This window comes from Cupressus sempervirens, chromosome 6, assembly GCF_028749045.1.
Source record: "Cupressus sempervirens isolate cs-2001-9-10 chromosome 6, ASM2874904v1, whole genome shotgun sequence".
Classification (NCBI taxonomy): domain Eukaryota; kingdom Viridiplantae; phylum Streptophyta; class Pinopsida; order Cupressales; family Cupressaceae; genus Cupressus; species Cupressus sempervirens.
In genome coordinates, this window is record NC_143123.1 from 96,426,373 (window position 1) to 96,444,658 (window position 18,286).

General features: G+C 35.2%; 1 protein-coding gene across 3 annotated transcripts in view; it reads left to right on the plus strand.

Annotated features, from left to right (window-relative positions):
- RSY3 (Adenine nucleotide alpha hydrolases-like superfamily protein) overlaps nt 1-18,286 on the plus strand; it is a 246,350-nt gene that overhangs the window by 215,783 nt on the left and 12,281 nt on the right. For 2 of the 3 annotated variants that reach the window (XM_089786908.1, XM_089786910.1), the window contains 2 exons: nt 3,011-3,201; nt 3,324-3,840. In XM_089786908.1, the coding sequence (XP_089643034.1) occupies nt 3,011-3,103 (93 nt within the window). In that variant the 3' untranslated portion in view covers nt 3,104-3,201; nt 3,324-3,840. Of the gene's footprint in view, nt 1-3,010; nt 3,202-3,323; nt 3,841-18,286 lie in introns of those variants that run through there. The other variant, XM_089786909.1, reaches the window with a different exon arrangement.

The window sequence follows — 18,286 nt, forward strand, 5'->3', positions numbered from 1 at the left end:
AATGTGTAATAAAAATCCCACTTTATGCACTTAAATTGTCTCATGTAATTATATTTAATCTTTAAGTATAGTTTTTAATAAAGTAACATGAAAAATATTATTGAAAAATGTTATTTTCATCAAACAAAATTATGGTCAAATCAACTCAGAATGAACTGAATTTTAAAATGGACCACAAAATCCACTTTAAATACCAAATATAATCTTATGTCGTGCAATTTCCAATAAAAAAATCACTTTTATGAGATTTTTAATAAAAATATGCAATTAACCTAAAAAACCTCATTTTTTTCCTTATAACTTGAGCCAGACAACTCCGATTTTGACCTAAGTTAGCTCAAAACAAGGGGAATCCCAAAGCCTATTATCCTAAGGCAAAAAGAAGATCAAAGACTATTTACAACACAAAGAAAAAGAAAAAAAAGACATGAAAGTTTGCCAAAAAACGAGCGTTTGCAGTGGGAGAAGGAAAACTCTTCCATACAAACAATTGGAGATAATCTCAACATATAACCTTTAAAAGAACACATAGACAAGGCTACACAAAGAACAATTTGGAGATAATGAATTGTTTTCATGATGCCTCGTCAATGCATAAAACAAAGAGGATGCACCTACAAATCCATGAGAAAATTCCATAGGGTTGCCTCAATTTTGTGATGTCAAAATTGAGGACAGGAGATTGTAATCTGCCTTCCTCAGAACCTTTGCCTTGATGGGACACATATTTTCACATACTTGATCTCAACCATTGTCAATGAATTAAGTAGTCTTCACTCTTAATCATGTTGGGTCATCATTGAATAAGTTGGGCAATTGTCACCTCGATCGCTTTATCTCCCATAGTATGTCTCATGTCATCCGGCCAAGGAGTCAGCATCATAGTCTGCCTCTCTTTACCATGTTTTATGATGAATGTATCTAATTTGTCTATCAAGCACCAAATCTGACTTAAAATTTTATTGTTCTTCCAATTTAAATCCCCTTAATTTTGAATGGCAATGATGACCATGCAATCTCATCCCTATTTTGTGTCTGAGGGTGAATGCATCTAGTTTGTTTATTAAGGGCCAAATCTGACTTAAATTTCTATTAATCTAATTCTAGGTCCCTTCATTTCATGTGGCATTAATGATGACTGTGCAATCTTTTTATTTCTACAATCTCTTTTTTCCTGAATTAAATACATGTCTACAGGCCTAAAAAGAATACCTAGGTCATTGTTTCATTATTTTTTTTTTCCATGTCTGAGGCCTTTTGAGACAGAAAAGTCAAATGTCCCCATTTATTATATCAGGATAATTACTTCAATTTCTCATACTTACCCTATCTAATTGTTGCAATTGAACTATTTAATGGAAAATATGATCAATATCACTTTCCGATTTTTGAATCAATCAATAATCTTCTTTCTACTTTTATTCTGTTATTGTGCTTGAAACATGATCCTAACCATCTTCACATCCCTTGTATGTTTAAACTCAGTCTACAACCCCTCTTCATTTAAAATTGTGCAATAGTAAATAGATAATAGATATTTGACCTTGTGTGTTTTACATTAGTGTCAAAACCTGCCCTTCGAGGGGAAGTGCATAGAGCCCATCAAATTCTCACTCTCGCCCAACATTGCCAGCCTCATGTCTGACGTAATCATGTAGGCATAATTGTTGTGTAGAGCCCCACCATGACCTTGTAGAGAGTATCCATCCCCGTTCTTCTTACTATAATCACCGACTGCATCTTCTCTCATATTACTTTTTTCTTCCACCTTTTCCATTACCTCTACACAATAAAATTACTTTATACAGAAAGGCTCATGAGATGGCCCTTGAAAACAATTTTTCATTGTGAATTATAGACAGTATCTTGCTTGTGAAATGTGCTACTACTGGTGTTTGGACCCTCTTTAAAACATTATCCCCAAGGCCTTCATTGTCCAAGATGGAGCCGGTTGTGGCTGTGGTGTCCATTTATCCACATGCAAAATGTTCTTCAATCAGTCAAAGATACCCCTATGACCATACATTCTTCTCCGCCATCTTATGCTTCTACAAGCTTTGATTATAGACTTAATTTGGCAAGATAACACAAATTGGCACACTTATACTAGTAAGATAATGAACACTCACTTCAAGTTGGATCTTGATGTTATTTGACTCTGTTCTCCATAGTGTTTACTCATCATTGGGGAAGAGTTGTTTCGGGCAATGTCAAATCCAAGCAAAAATTTGCTAAAAAATGTCCTATGCCCCTATCTTAAACTTGGCAAATGAGATCTTACCTGCCATCCTTGATGGATCAGTCTTGCACATATTAAACCTCATTTGTTATGACTCATGAGGGCATACTTTCATGCCTGATACTTTTAAACCCCCATCCCCCAACATATTCCCATGTGTGTAAGCTCTTAAAGGTTCAAAGGTAGCGTGGCCAAGTCACCCTTGCCTAGACCTCCTCTTATAAATCTTATTAAGATTGTCAAGGGCCACAAAATCCTTAAAGCCCCTTTGTCATGTCCTATATGCTAGTAGATCTACCTACTTGTTTGCTTCACAGTATCAGAGTTTGATGCCGATATGGTAGAGTAACGGTACAAGCTTTATAACCTGCCTTAATACACTAATTTGCTGCTGAACTTATGTTTGATTTTCACTAAATTGTACTTTTTAGACTTTATGCCAATGTGGAAATAACTAAAGCTTTTGATCATTTTTAACCTTGTCAGTCTGGTAATTTGATAAGAGTTCAACAATCTTATTTTCCACATAAATTATTCCAAAGGAAAATTCCTTCTTGTAGGGCTTCTAATAGAACTCCTTGTGTGGTACTGGTGACTATTGCACCTTTGTTTACAATATCTGCCAATATCCTTCGTAATTGCTAGACAAGGGGTTTGATTATTTTAAAAAATTTACTTTTCTTGGACCAAGAATAGTGTGAACTGGTATAAAAGTATCCTTTAAGTAATGTTAACAGTAACTGTTGAATTGCATATGTGTTTTATTTGCAGAGCATTCACTTCAGCTGTTGCCCATGCATATCTATGTCAGCTACATTCAAGCCCAGGGTTCCCCTTGGAGGTGGGTACAGTTCCTGGATTTAGAATCATCAGTGTGGTTAAAGGCTACCTTCTGTTGATCAGAGTTCAAGGACATCAGATCTACACCTGTATCCTGATAGAGGATGATCCTTGGTGTTCAGGTAAAATGCTTGTCCAAAATTTCACGTCTTTTAATCCTGGACAGTTCAGTACATGTATCATTAAACATATGATTTTTCTATTATTATTTTCAATATAATCTTAGTTCGATTGCTTCATGTAGAAATATAATGTGTGTGAGAGAGAGACAGAGACAGAGAGCGCTTTAAAGCTAAAGAAAGTGTGCAAAGCAGGATGTAGACATCAAGACAAGTTGCATTGTGAGTTATGATAACAAGCACAATCTGTTGTATAGGCTAGAAACTGGTTTGTACCGTCTGCATGTTTAATGTTTTGCTGGAAGCTTTGAATTGTTACCATCGGGTATGATTTGTTCTTTTCTTTGAGCATCCTTAATAGGGTACTTTGAGTGGTGATCATTTCTGAAGCCAGATGATGACCAATCTAAAAATGTAGTGTTTTTATATAATGATCCGAGTAGCACTCCATTCACATGGCATTGATAAAATGTGGTGTTTTTATATAAGGATTGGAGTAGCACTCCAGTTACACGGCATTGACAGAGTTCTAAAAAGTTTAGGAAATACATTTGTTTGGGCTCAAAATAAAAAAGACTAAACATAACTTGAGCTTAAAAAAACATTTAAATTATCTTATATAAAAGTATATTTCAAAAACTATATATTTAATTTCTAGAAAAATGGTTCATCGCACTCAAATATAAGGTTAATTAGTTGTATAAAAAATTATTGAAGTTTATTTAGAATTTTAGAATTTAGTGTAGAGAGTTTCTATAATGATATAATTATTTTCTATTTTGAACAAATAGTAGAAGAAAAATATAAAAGCCTGATTTTTTAATTAAATGGAAAAATAATTTATGGACTAAATTTTTTAGTTATCAAAATAACAAATCAAATAAATAAATTTTACTATAAAAATTGAATGCCTTGTTAATTTTATTTTCAACATTTTACCAACAATATAGATTTATTGTTAAACTTAATTTATTATGTCATAAATTAAACCATTAAAGTCAACTTAACACTCTGCACCCACCATTATCGAAAAAAAAAAAGCAGATGATCAGAGCAATGGAAAGATTTACAACTTTAATTTTCCTCTATTCTGCTTCATCTGTTATCTCTATCGTTGCCATTCCTCTGCCTGAAGAGAAGGAGCTGATCCACATTTCAACTTGAAATCTTCTGCAATGACCAAGCATTTTTTATGGATTTTGCCTTCAATCGGGATTAAGTTTTCCGGCATTAAATTGGGATTCCGTGGAGCAGTTAAGGAAAAAACAATTAAGATTTCAAGAGGGAAAGGAGGCTTGAAATAGGTAAAGGCAGGTGTGGTTCAAGATTTCAAGAATTTGGGAATAACGATATGCGAGACATACTCGATGGAGTTTCTGCTTCAAATTCCGTAAAATTTCAAAACGGCACTACAATCTTAAAAGTTGGGCTTGCTATTTTTTTTTATATATTAAAACCAAAAGAAAACCTATATGATTAGTGCGAATTGATTAAAGCAACAGAAATTGAGCCGGATTTTGGATTGAATTTCTTGAGCAGAGTTTGACATTTGCAACAGCAAATTGCAGATTGGAAATATAAATGTGGAGGGAATGCCACTGAAATCCGAGATTGAATTCAAAGACTTTTCGAAGACTAATTACAATTCTGATTTGGAAGAAAAGACTAAAGGATCGCAGCCTTTAAAAAGATTGCAACCAATAAATATTGTTGTCTATATATAAAGATTACAGGTTGCAGTTCATCCATCACAGTATATATAAAGGAGATCATACTTTAAGAAGATTGCAGGTTACATACATAAGATCGCATAGTATATGATTTGAGAGAATAACACAAAAAACAAGAGATATATTTCTTTGAGTATATATATGTTGATAATTGATGCTGGGGTAAACTTGCTTAGGCGGGACAGTGGACAAATAGTTTTCGTTCTTTGTTTCTGCCAATTTTGAGCCAGAAGAAGTTGAACCTGGCACTTTCTCCAACCGGAGAACTAGAGTTTGGCGCGGTGGGAAATTAAAATCAGACAGTAGATCACTACAACAAACGCAAATTACAGGAACAGAACGCAGAATCAAAACATTTCCTTCTACTAGAAAAATATCTTCACGATACGAAAAATACAAGCTCTTCATTTGTATAGGAAGCTTAGAACAGTAAGATTGAAGCAAACAACAATTCTGAAAGAATCGGAAAGGAAGAGCAGATCTTTAGGAGGCGGTAAATTCGCTTTACAGCGAAACAAAGCTATTTCCCTTCGACAGCTGCTGCAATCAAAGGCAGAGCAAGGTCTTAAAGGTTAAAACGGTGAAGATAGCAGTCTGCTAAATATTAGAGAAGTTCCTAAATTAATGCTTCTGAGAAACAGCGCAGAAACTGGAAGCTGCAAAACCAACCTGACGCAGAGTCATGGAGTAAATTCATTGGCATGCACTTTAAAGCCCAGCTCCAATCACTTTCAAGCTTCAGCAAACGGATGACATAAATTTCAACACTTCATTTGAAATTTTTTTTTTTTTTTTTTTTTAGTTTTTAGATTTGGTTAATAATTATATTAAAGTTATTATCTATAAAATTATAAGTTGTGAATTTATAGTTACTGATTAACAAATTAGGTGCATATATACCTGCCAAGGTATCACAAGTAATGCATTCACTTCTAGCGAACCAAGTATGCCTTGTCCTTCTTTCAAACTTTGTATTTGCATCTAGAAAGTAATGTGCTTGAAGATTAATTGAGGCCCGCTCTCGCAGATCCAAAAAGAGAAGATTAAATTTCTCTGGCAGGCAAAAGAAGAATCCCCCAACTAGGTTTCCTAGGCAAGTGATCATGGAAAGGATCTAACTCCTTTGGCCCCCTCTAGAATGCAGAAATGGTGGATAATAAATATCAACAAAACCCATCTTCTCGAAACTGCAGAAGGAGGGAATCCCCAACTCAAGGATCTTTGACAATTGCAAATCGCAGCCAGGAAGGAGAGAAATGGGAACGGGAGGAGATTTGTTTTCCAGAGCACTCAGTAAAATATGTTCAAAGCAAATGCCAGGATCTAGGATTATTTGCTCGATGGACAGGTCTAGGTTTGGAGGTGTCTTTAATAGCAAATTGGCTTTAAAAACTCCTAGGTAAGCATGTTAAATTAACAATTATGGAAAATGAATTCATATATTTGATTTGTGATAGCTTAGATTTAAGAAATAAACTCTTGTATGCAGAAACCCTAGTTTTGAACAATTACCCTTCAAAAAATTTAGAATGGGTTCCCTTTTTCGATTCAAAGAAATCAACGAACTTTAAAGTAGAGAAAGCTACTTGTCTTCCCAATCTTCCCATTGAATTTCTAGATAAGGATACGCTTAGGATCATAGGTGATAAATTAGGATCCTTTGTAGGAATGGTAGAAAGTGATATGGCTTGCACGAGTCCAATTATTATAGTTAAAGTAGATGTAAATGTTATTGATTTTAAACCTCTAGATATAAATATAAATGATAAAATTATCTATGTTGAGCCAAGACTTATCGAAGGTCTCTTTAGAGTAGAACTGGAATCAGTTTTTTCTTTGTCTCAAGATGTTTGCAATCAAATTTACCCCAGGGCCAATCTAGATATTCAAATCTCACTTAATGAAAAGGGTGGTGGTTTCTTGGTTTACTTGGTTGATGCTTTGGAGGAAGGGGAGATTAGCGAATGCCCTTCTCGTCTAAAATCAGTAATCATTAAACCAAAACATGATGAGGAAGACCCTTGTCGCATGCATCTTTACGAGCAACCCTCTTAAGGAAGTAGATAAAATTATTCAGGTTTCATGTAATGTTCCTGTTATAACATAAATCATTTTATCAAACTATTGTTAATGGGCCAATTGATTTAATATACTTTAGACCCATTTTTATTTTGTTTTTGTAGTTTGTGTCACCGCTGGCTATCTTTGCACACCCTCATAAAGTTTTATCGACGAGTATTTAAGCACGGCTTGTATGTAGTCTTTAGGTATGCATCTTATTTGAATTATTTCTATGTACTACAAATTCCTATTGGGATTCTGTGTAATTCGCCATTTTGGAAGTGAAAGATCTTCCCTACTTGGCTATTTCCAGTTTCGGTGGGATTCAACTCTTACCCTATTTCGTCGCCTATAACACTTTGCTCGGATCTGGCAAGTGGGAGCTTCATTTTTGTTGCAAGCTATTTATTATCTGATATACATATATATTTTCTCTATGATTTGATTACTTCAAGCTGGCAGTATCTGTGTGTTGGTTGTGTTGGATTTGCCCCTCTCTAGCATCACAGCATCTTCGTACCTCTCTCCATCTTCCGTACAACTTCCTGTCTCCATCCGTACCTCCACCCCTCCACACCTTTGGCATCTTACTTCATACTTTCCAACCTCCTCCTCACCCTTCGTACGACTTGCAATTCCTAAGTCTATGATCTGCATTATCTCCACCGTACGGCCCCTAGGATATCCCATCTTGGCCTCCATTTCACACCGTACAGCCTCAATATCCATACCCCTTCCCTCCTCCCTACACCATACAATGCCCTGTGTACAATTTTGCAAATTTGTGAGTCTTGAAGACAAACTTAGAGTTGTTGTGAATGATCCTTTCAACAATTTGTATGTTCAGATCCTTGAGGCAGATATATTTATGATAACTACAAGTCCAAACACTATGCACAAACTTGTGTGATTGAAAAATCGTTGCTATATATTTGTGAGAAGGAGAATGCTTGGAAGATCAGACTGTTTGTATCTGTGTGTCTCCAAACTACATTCTCAACCTGCCTATATATTCTTCTAGAGGGTATGTCCCTCAAGGGACATAACCCTTGGCATATTACTAATAAATTAGTCATCCCTAAGCCGGCGATCTTAATGCAAATATTAGTTACATCTAACTAAGATTAGTCAGGAACAAACTAAGGTAATTACCTACAGATCGTCGGCACCTATAGAGAACATATAAATTATATTGAATGCCAATCATTAAGAATATATAAATAGAAGAGTCGGGTACGATTTGTACCATTAGACCTGTAGATTATCTAGGTTAGATTCGTAACACTCCCTCTTAACCTGATAATCCTACAGAGAGATATCATATCTAGCAACATCAATACGGATGTTTAAGCAAGAATTAATACTCTATATTTGTCTGTCTCTTCTTAGTATGTGGTATCATAGAACACATGATACAAAGTCATATTACTATAACTGTGATATGACAAATCACTACTACTAGTGATAAGACACATGTGACTCATAGAAATTGGTATTTCTATATCACAATGAGATCCTGAGTTTAAGATCTACCAGAATACAGGATAAACCTGGGGGAAAAAACTTCCTTTATCCAATTTGTGACCTATGAACATAGCAATGTCAATGTCACAAGATGATCTAAAACTCAACTGGATTTTATAGTAAAATCTACTGTATAGTACATTATCTAAGAGATTGTCACCTCTCATAATGCCTTTTGCACAAGTATTCATTATTTCAGAGATCTTCACCTCTTAAATAATGATTACACATGGTGGAGCCCATAACAGTCAATAGGCTAACAAAATAAAATTTATTATTTTATTAATAATCAAAAGAGTACAAATGAATTACAACTCAACCATACCAAGTCTCTTTCTGAAATGTTCTATCTTTACTCTAGATAGAGGTTTGGTGAGTATGTGTGTTGTCTGATCTACAGTACAAATGTATTCCAATTTAACAGAATTCCTATCTACCATATCTCTTACATAATGGTAAGGAATTTCAATATGCTTGGATCTGTCATAGAAAATTGGATTCACTGAGAGCTTGATAGAACTCTGATTATCACAATGAATAATTGTAGGATTCATGGCTTGCCCAAATAATCCCACAAGTAACTTCCTCAGCCATACTGCTTCTCGAGAGGCCATCACTACTGCAATGTTTTTAGCTTTTGTGGAGCTCTGAGCTACTAAAGACTGTTTTCTGCATATCCATTAAATCATAGCTGATCTTAAACTGAAACAACATCTCTTGAAGTGTTTTTTCTGTCGTTAACACTTCCACCCCAATCTGAATTGGTGAATCCATGCAAATTTAAAGCAACTTTCTCATATTTGGATCCATAATTAAGAGTGCCTTGTAAGTATCTCATAATGTGTTTAACAACAACTAGTTGAATCTCCTTAGGTTCACACATAAACTAACTTAAGGCATGAACAACATAGCAAATATCAGGTCTTGTATTTACTAGATACATTAGGGACCCAATCATCTGCCTATAGAGAGTATAATCTATTGGAGGTGATTTTGCAACTACTTCTTTAAGTTTATGCAAATTGGTCTCCATTGGAGAAGACATGGACTTGCAATTCCACATTCCAAATTTCTTCAAGATATCTAAAGTGTACTTTCCTTGATTCAATATGATACTATCAACATTCTTTCGTACTTCCAATCCTAGGAAGTAATGGAGAAGACCCAAGTCTTTCATCTCGAATTCTCTGGTTAAATCTTTCTTCCATTGATCTATAAGATGATCATCACCTGTGATTAATAAAGTATCAACATACAATATCAATATTACCATACCATCTTTATCTCTTTTATAATATAAGTTTGGATCAGCTTCATTCTTAGAGAATCCTAAGCCGATGAGATATTTATCAATCCTTTCATACCAAGCCTTGGGACCCTGTTTAAGCCCATAAAGAGCTTTCTTGAGTCTGCAAACAAAGGCGTTAGGATCATGGGTTTCAAATCCTTCTAGTTGCTCCAGATAGACTTATTCTGAAATCTTTCTATTGAAAAATGTTGTCTTTACATCCATCTGATGTACCTTCCATCCCTTAGATGCAACAATTGCTAAGACAGCTCGAACGGTAGTATATTTGGCAACAGGAGCAAAGGTTTCTTCATAATCAATCCCTTCTTTCTAAGAAAACCCTCTGGCTACAAATCTAGTTTTATATTTCTCAATACTTCCATCAGCAGCATGCTTTATTTTGAATATCCATTTGGAAGAAATAACGGATTTTCCCTTTGGCCTTGGAACTATTTTCCAAACATCAGCTTTCATAATTGATTGATATTCTTTTGTCATAGCTTCTTTCTAGGCTGGATGTTTAATAGCATCAGAAGGATTGGTTGGCTCTATTTTGGATAAATCAATCATATTTGTTGTATAACCAGATAATCTTTTAGGTCTTTTACTTTCTCTAACTGATCTTGAAGGTGCAAAAAAATCTTTAGTTGCTTCAATTGTTTTTATGGCCCAAAGTGGTCTTTTCTTTGGATTTTCTTCAAGGTTCATATTTTCATTTTCAATCTCTTCTAGGTTCTCCTTCTAATATTCAGATTCACTAATTCTTTCATAATTTGATAAAGGAGAAGGTTCATTGGAACTTAAGGCTCTTTTGAATGCAAGATCTTCCTCAAAGATTACATCTTTGCTAAGTTCAATAGTTTTCTGTCCAGGTATGAAGATTCTATATGCTTTAGAAATTTCACTATACCTTAAAAAATACCTTTCCTCCTAGATGGTTCTAATTTGGTTCTCTTTTCTTTTGGAACATGAATGTATACATGACATCCAAAAATTCTGAGATGACTTATATTGGGTTTTACTTTAGTAAATACTTCTTCAAGAGTTTTATCTTTAAGATAGGAGTGAGGGCTTCTATTTTGAATATATACAATAGTACAAGAGGCTTTTGCCCAAAGATAGTATTCTAGATTTTGGTCAAAAATCATAGCCCTAGTAGCTTCTATAATTGTCCTATTCTTTTTTTCAACTACCCTGTTTTATTCTAGGTTATAAGGAATAGTATACTCCCTCTTGATCCTTGATTCTTTACAAAACCTTTTAAATAAGTCTTAGGTATATTCTCCTCCATGATCTGTTCTAAGGGTTTTGATTTTATATCCTGAAAAAATGTCATTTAATGCTTTGAATTCTTTAAATCTTTGTAGGATTTATTCTTATTCCTTGCATTTTAAAAAATAAATCCATATTTTCTTAGAGAAGTCATCTATGAACAAGATATAATACTAGAATCCTCCAAGAGAGGGAATGGACATAGGTTCACATAAATTTGAATGAATTAACTCAAGTACATTATTTGTTTTCCTAGTACTATCATGAAAGGGACTTCTAGTACTTTTACCCAGAGCACACCCTTTACAAATACTAGGGTAATCTTTATTTAATTTAGGTAATCCGGTAACCATCTTTTTCATAGTTGATAAGGTTTTAAAGTTTAGATGCCCTAATCTTATGTGGCATATTTCGTTTGAATCTTCTACTTTGTGAACTAGGGCTTGAATGGATCTATTGTGTTCTATATTCAGTTCATACAAATATCCCTTTCTTTGACCAATTACTTTAGCTTTCTTGATGGAAGAGTTCTTAACCCAAGTTAATACTTTGCCATCCACGAATGCAACATTGTGTCCATCATCTTCTAATGTTGTAATTGAGATTAGGTTTCTTTTAATCCTCGATACATATAGTACATCTTTAAGAAGAAGATATTTCTTGTCTTTAGCTTCAAAGTGCAGCTCCCAATTCCTTCAACTGAGTGTGTAGAGTTATCACCAATAGTAACTTCACTGTTAACTTTCTCTAATAAGGAATCTAGAGTTTCTTTGTATCTCGTTATATGTTTGGAAGATCCACTATCAATTACCCATGCCTTATTTGAGATTTCATTTGATAGAGAGGAATACAAAACACGGTTCTCAAGGTCATAAGTTTCTTCTTCTCTTCTAGCATTTGTACAATTTGCCTATTGTTTGGAATTTTCTAGACAATTTGATTTAGTGTCCAAATTTTTCACATTTAAAACACTTTATTTTAGAAAGATCTTTCTCGAGCATTCCATTCTTCTGATTTCCCTTTTTCTTCTTGAAGTGTTTTTTCTTGCCTTTATAAGAGTTGGCATTAAGAACGTGAAGTTCTTCATCTTCTACTTTTGGTTTTCCTCCTTTCTTTATTTTTCTTGACTCTTCATGAAGACAATCATTCTTGAGTCTATTAAAGTCCAGAAGCTGATCTCTAGCACTTATTCCTTGTGTGAATATTTCCCATGATTCTGGCAATCCATCTATGGCCATGAGCATTAGCTTGGTGTCATTAATGATGGTTCCTATGCTTGATAATTCATCTCTAATGCCAACAACTCTTAGGAAATAAGAGTTTATTGATTCCCCTTTCTTCATCTAGATGTGATTTAGTTGTCTTTTTAGTGCAAGGACCCTAGTTGCATTATTTACTTCAAATGCATTCTGTAATGCATTCATCATATCGTGGGCAATTTAGTGTTTTGTAAGCATAGGTACAATGTCATTCTTAACTCCATCCAAGATGATTTGAATGGCTTTTCTATTTCCATTGGTCCATATGGATTTGTGAGGTTCAACTAGTGGTTGTTTGGATGCTCCAACAACAAATTGTTTAACATTATTTTCTTCAAGAATCATCAAGATTCTAAATTTCCATGCTTCAAAATGTTCCTTCCCATCGAATCTGTCCTCAAGCCTGATTGTATATGCCATTGGAAATGGAAGACAAGTACTGAATAAAAAAGGTCTGATGACTGACAATTTGCAGAGCCCTAGATCTAATAACCTGGCTCTAATACCATGTACAGTTCTACAAATTCGTGAGTCTTGAAGACAAACTTAGAGTTGTTGTGAATGGTCCTTTCAACAATTTGTATGTTCTGATCCTTGAGGCAGATATATTTATGATAACTACAAGTCCAGACTTTTATGCACAAACTTGTGGATTGAAAAATCGCTGCTATGTATCCATGGGAAGGAGAATGCTTGGAAGATTAGACTGTTTGTATTTGTGTGTCTCCAAACTACATTCTCAACCTGCCTATATATTCTTCTAGAGGGTATGTCCCTCAAGAGACATAGCCGTTGGCATATTACTAATAAATTAGTCATCCCTAAGCCGATGATCTTAATGCAAATATTAGTTATGTCTAACTAAGATTAGTCAGTAACAAACTAAGGTAATTACCTACAGATCGTCGGCACCTATAGAGAACATATAAATTATGTTGAATGCCAATCATTAAGAATATATAAATAGAAGAGTCGGGTACGATCTGTACCATTAAACCTGTAGATTATATAGGTTAGATTCGTAATACCCTACATTCACCGTACTTCTCCCCTCCATATCCTTCATTTTATGGTGCCCACATTCCTACCGTAAAGGGTGCACACTCTGTATCATATGGCCCTTATCGCTTTCCCTCCATATAAGCCTTCAGACTGATACGAACACACTATCCCCACTGGACAGCTTGCCTATAGGTCTTTCTTGTGGTCATTCAGTAGTTGTGACGGGTCATCAGGTAACCCCCACAGAAGGAATATTACAGTGGTATCAAAGCTTCGATCCTGCTAGCCTGTGGACAGTGAATATGAGATCCCGTTGATAGAATGGTTGTCGAACCAAAATCGACAGATGCCAAACTCATGGCACTACTGAGAGAACTTGCCAAGAATCAGGCACAAATCACTAATACTTAGCGACTCATTGGATCTAGGTGATGCTCACAAGGGTGAAGCACCGAGGCTTCCTGGGAGGTCACCCATCCTAGTACTACTCCAGGGTGAGCGCGCTTAACTACGGAGTTTCCTCCATGGTTAAACCCAAAGCTTGCAACCCCATTTGCAAAACCTTCACCAAGTGTTGTGCCTCATGAACCATTCATTAGAAAGCCCCTTAAGCTCATCAATTGATAAGTAGGAGTAATGAACCTACAGAGTTTCCTCCATGGTTAAACCCAAAGCTTGCAACCCCATTTGCAAAACCTTCAACAAGTTCCTCCGGATACAAAGGCTAGGTCCTTAGCCCAACATGAGAAAGAAGCTCTCTCTAGAGATTTTTCTCGATGTGAGAATACTCCAAAGATGAGCAATAAGGGAAAGGAGCCTACAGCAGATCCAACTTCTTCAATACAATACATGTCACCAATGGGGACAACATCATCGTGGTTGAAGGAGGTTATGTTTAGACAAAAGAGGTAGATGGAATTGGTGGAAGAGGAGGGAATGACAGAATTAATAAAAGTGATTAAGAGCTTGAGCCACCTAAGGGCGATGCTAAATATTCTCCTTCATGATGAGGAATCAAAATTAGGACCTTCTAGCACACATCGCCATTTCACCTCCCCATGCAGATACAAAGGAATAGACTCATAAGGATTACCAAATAAAGGAGGTGGTATTAGGGAAATCCACAGTGGAGACAAAAAAGCTTCTGATCACTTCAGGTCTCAAACAAGTGTTCACACATTTGGACAAAGACGAGTTAGAGCTTTTTATGTTGAGGAAACAAATGAGTTGTTCTAAGGATACTTGAATGAGGTAGTAGGGCCAATAGAATCTGAAAATCCCTAGATCACTCTAGGGGCTGCATTAGAAAGGAGGCAAGGACACCAATGGATTCATTTTTGGATGCATGTCAACAATGGCATCATAGTTTTCGAGATAGGGGAGTACAATTAATACAAGGTAATTTGAACCCATTGCACAATATCCAAATTAACGTTGACAAATTGGTTTCTATTATAAACCAAGATTTTGGGCTAATGGATGAAGTGTGTACCTGGGCCAATGATTTGCAAGCACTCAAATCTATAAAAGGGAAAAGGTACTAGATGTTGATGGAGATATACTTAGCAAAGGAGTTGGATAAATTGGATAGAAAAGTTATCTTCGGGGAATAAATTCATAGAGGGGTTACATGAAGGTATTCGACATATTAAGAATGAGGCTCAAGAGCAACTTTTAGAAACAGATAAATACTACCACGCCAAAAGCCTTGAGATTTTTGAAGATGGGTCAAAGACCAAGCTTTCCTTGGTGCGACCTATAGCTCAATAATTTAGAGATACATTTGAAAATGCTTCGTCTGAAGATGATGTAAGATAAGCATTTAAAATTGAAGAAACATTGTTAAAACTGGATACAAAGCTTGAAGATTTTGCAGATACAATAATAGAAGTAAGCAACTACATGCAAGTAGTTAGAAATAAGTATGATTCATTGGATTTACCGGAGGCTAACAAAGTGGCAGAGATAATAGAGAAATTTAAAAGCAAACATCCACACATTGTTTTGGTAAAAAGGGGAAGAAAGCCTAGATGCTGAAAATTCAATTTTGACACATAGAAGAATTTTTGAATTTTTGGGTCTTGTCACCAAGGTGTGCTCTTTGAAGTTGTGGCTCAACAAGGTGCACTTTTTGAAGGTGTGCTTTTCTCAAAGGTGCACTGATTATTTTGAGGAAGAAGCAATGTGTTGATAGTTAACTATCAGTTTCTATTTTAATTAGAGCATTCTATGCATCGGAAACACATTTTGATAGTAGTTCAACTCCTAGAGACACCTAGAGAATGTCGAGGTTCCATTTTTAGAGCTCTTAGTGACTCCCAGATCATCTCATCGCTTCTATCTTCTTACCTCCTTTTTTTTTTTTAAGCCATGTAAAGTTTCACGCACCCATTAATTAATATAAGCAAGGGTGGAGACCTACTTAGCACCATTTGGAGAGTCAGTTTGTATGTAAATAGCTTTATATTATTATTATTTTAGCATGAGTTTGCATTAGAAGAGCTCTCACTCCTAACAAAAAGGGAGGAGAGGATTTCTTTTAAATACATGGATGTAATATGTACTTTAGGTCGTTATTTTGATACAATAATATATGCCATTGTTGCTCTCATTTTGGATGTAGTTATTCTTGTCAAAGTGTGTTATTTTTGTGAATGTGTGTTCGTGAATATTAATGGAGCTAATGGTTTTATTGAGTTGTTATGATTGTGCAATATTTTAGTTCTTGTGTTTAACTTATGTTAATGAATTTCATTGTTGTGAGAAATTGGAGAAAGGATCATATTTATTCTTACATGGTGTTTTCTCTCGTGTGAGCGCACTTTCTATGGCCTCGCAATTTGCTGAAACGTGAAACATCTTTCGGTTATTATTGATGTTCCCATCAACGATTGCATCAATGTAGTTGACGATTTGCTACTCCTAATTTCATTGGTTTCCTACCAAATCCCTTTAATAATTCAATTCACAGACGTGTTGTTGCTTTGGCTTATGTTCGTTAGGAATTTCCCTTTCATAAATTTGCTTCAAATCTCTTGTTACTTTATCTTTGTTATTTGCTTTTCAAACACTTGGCTAAAATAGGAATTCATATAGTTGCATTTATTAAAAATTACATTCATCATAAAATAAAAATATATATCTTCCTTTGTGGTTACATTTTAGCAAAGCTGTGTAGATTGGTGGGTACCAAAAAAGGCCTCCTTGTGAACATACACATTTATCTTCAATTAGTTACCCAATTCGTTGAAAAATAGCCATTTGGAGCCTTGGAGTTAATCATTGATCATCTTTTCAAGAGAGAGATTCGAAAGGATTTGTGTCTTGAAGCATCATGCAAAATGAACGCTCAACAAAAGTGGCGCTAGGAGGGGCCCAAAACCATTCGACCCAAAAACCCATATTGTTGTTTGAAAATTATGCAGTTTTCAAAAGTTCAAAAAAATTTGAAGTTTGTCACTATCTGAAGGTGCACTTTTCAGAGATGCATTTTTTCAAATTACACACAAACTGGAAGATCCTGATCCACCATCTCCATTCTAGTGAGCTTTAAGGTCTTCACCTAATAGACATGAATTCCTTGAACTCAGTCACTTTCACAAGCCTTGTAGTGATAAAGATATACCAATATTTTTACATTTCAAATTTCATCATCTTCCTCAGTTCCACCTTCGAACTTACCTCCACCTATCATTCCGCCTAATCCTCCATCAATGGCCTTCTTTGCAAATGCGGTAGATTCAATAATCAATTTGCAAGGTTCACTCAACAACCTTCCCAAAAAATCTGAGAAATTATGCCCAGGGTTCATTTATGGAGAAACATGGACAACTGAGGATCACATCAAGGTTTTCAAAGAAGTATGCAATCGAAAATAGATTCAACAAGAGAATGAGGTCCTTCGTTTGTTCCCCTATACATTGGGGGAGGTTGCATTTAATTGGTATGTAAATATACCCCCGGGTTCTATTCAAATTTGGGTAGCTTTTGAAAAGTTGTTCTTAGATCAATTCAAAACATTTATCAACTCAGTTATGATACACCATCAATTCATATCTATCAAGAGGGATCTAGCAGAGAGTGTTTCGCGCTTCAACTATCTCTTTCACATGGCATACTGCAAGTTGGAAACACAATTATTTTGAGGACATGCTATAAAGGAAAATTATTTTCCTTGTGATAAAAAGTGCATGTGGTAAGTTTATTGTATTTGATATGTAAAATTGGTAAATGTGAGTAAGCAATCAAAGGGATCATTGTGATGTGAAGTTGGAGATCCGGTATTTAAATCTAAAAGGTATTTTGGTGCAATATTGGCACTGTAAGAGGAAAGAGGAAGAATTCAAGTTGCTGAGGTCAATTACATTTCTATTTTTCCTAAAGGAATAATACAGAGGCTAGTAGGACAGTGAGTTTGGTGGTCTTTCCCCTGAAGGTGTTTGGACAGTGTGTCCTTCTATCTTCTACAACTTCTAACAAAGTTGGCACAACTCGTAACAGGGACTGATATGTATTGAATGTATTTCATTGGCTCCTGGTAGAGTCCATCCTTTTACAAGAAACTTTTATATTAATACATCATTTGGTGGGTATCATCCCCACCAAGGTTTTCCTTCTAACCAAGGGTTTCCATAGTTAACATATCTAGTGTTATTGTGTATGTGTATCATCTTATGGTTGTTGATTATATTGATCATATGTTTAAGGTTTAATAAGGTTGGTAAAAGTTATATCGATCATATAATTGATTCACATCCCCCCGCCCCCCATCAATCAAATCAGATTCTCAAGAACAACTCTCCCCCATTGATATTCTTCCCCTACTAACATCAATACTCTCTCCATTGAATATTTTTCATATACAACTCTCCCCCATTGACATTAATGACAATGTCATCATTATGTCAATTCTACTACAAAAAATCTTTAACAAACTCAAGTGTCCAGATACA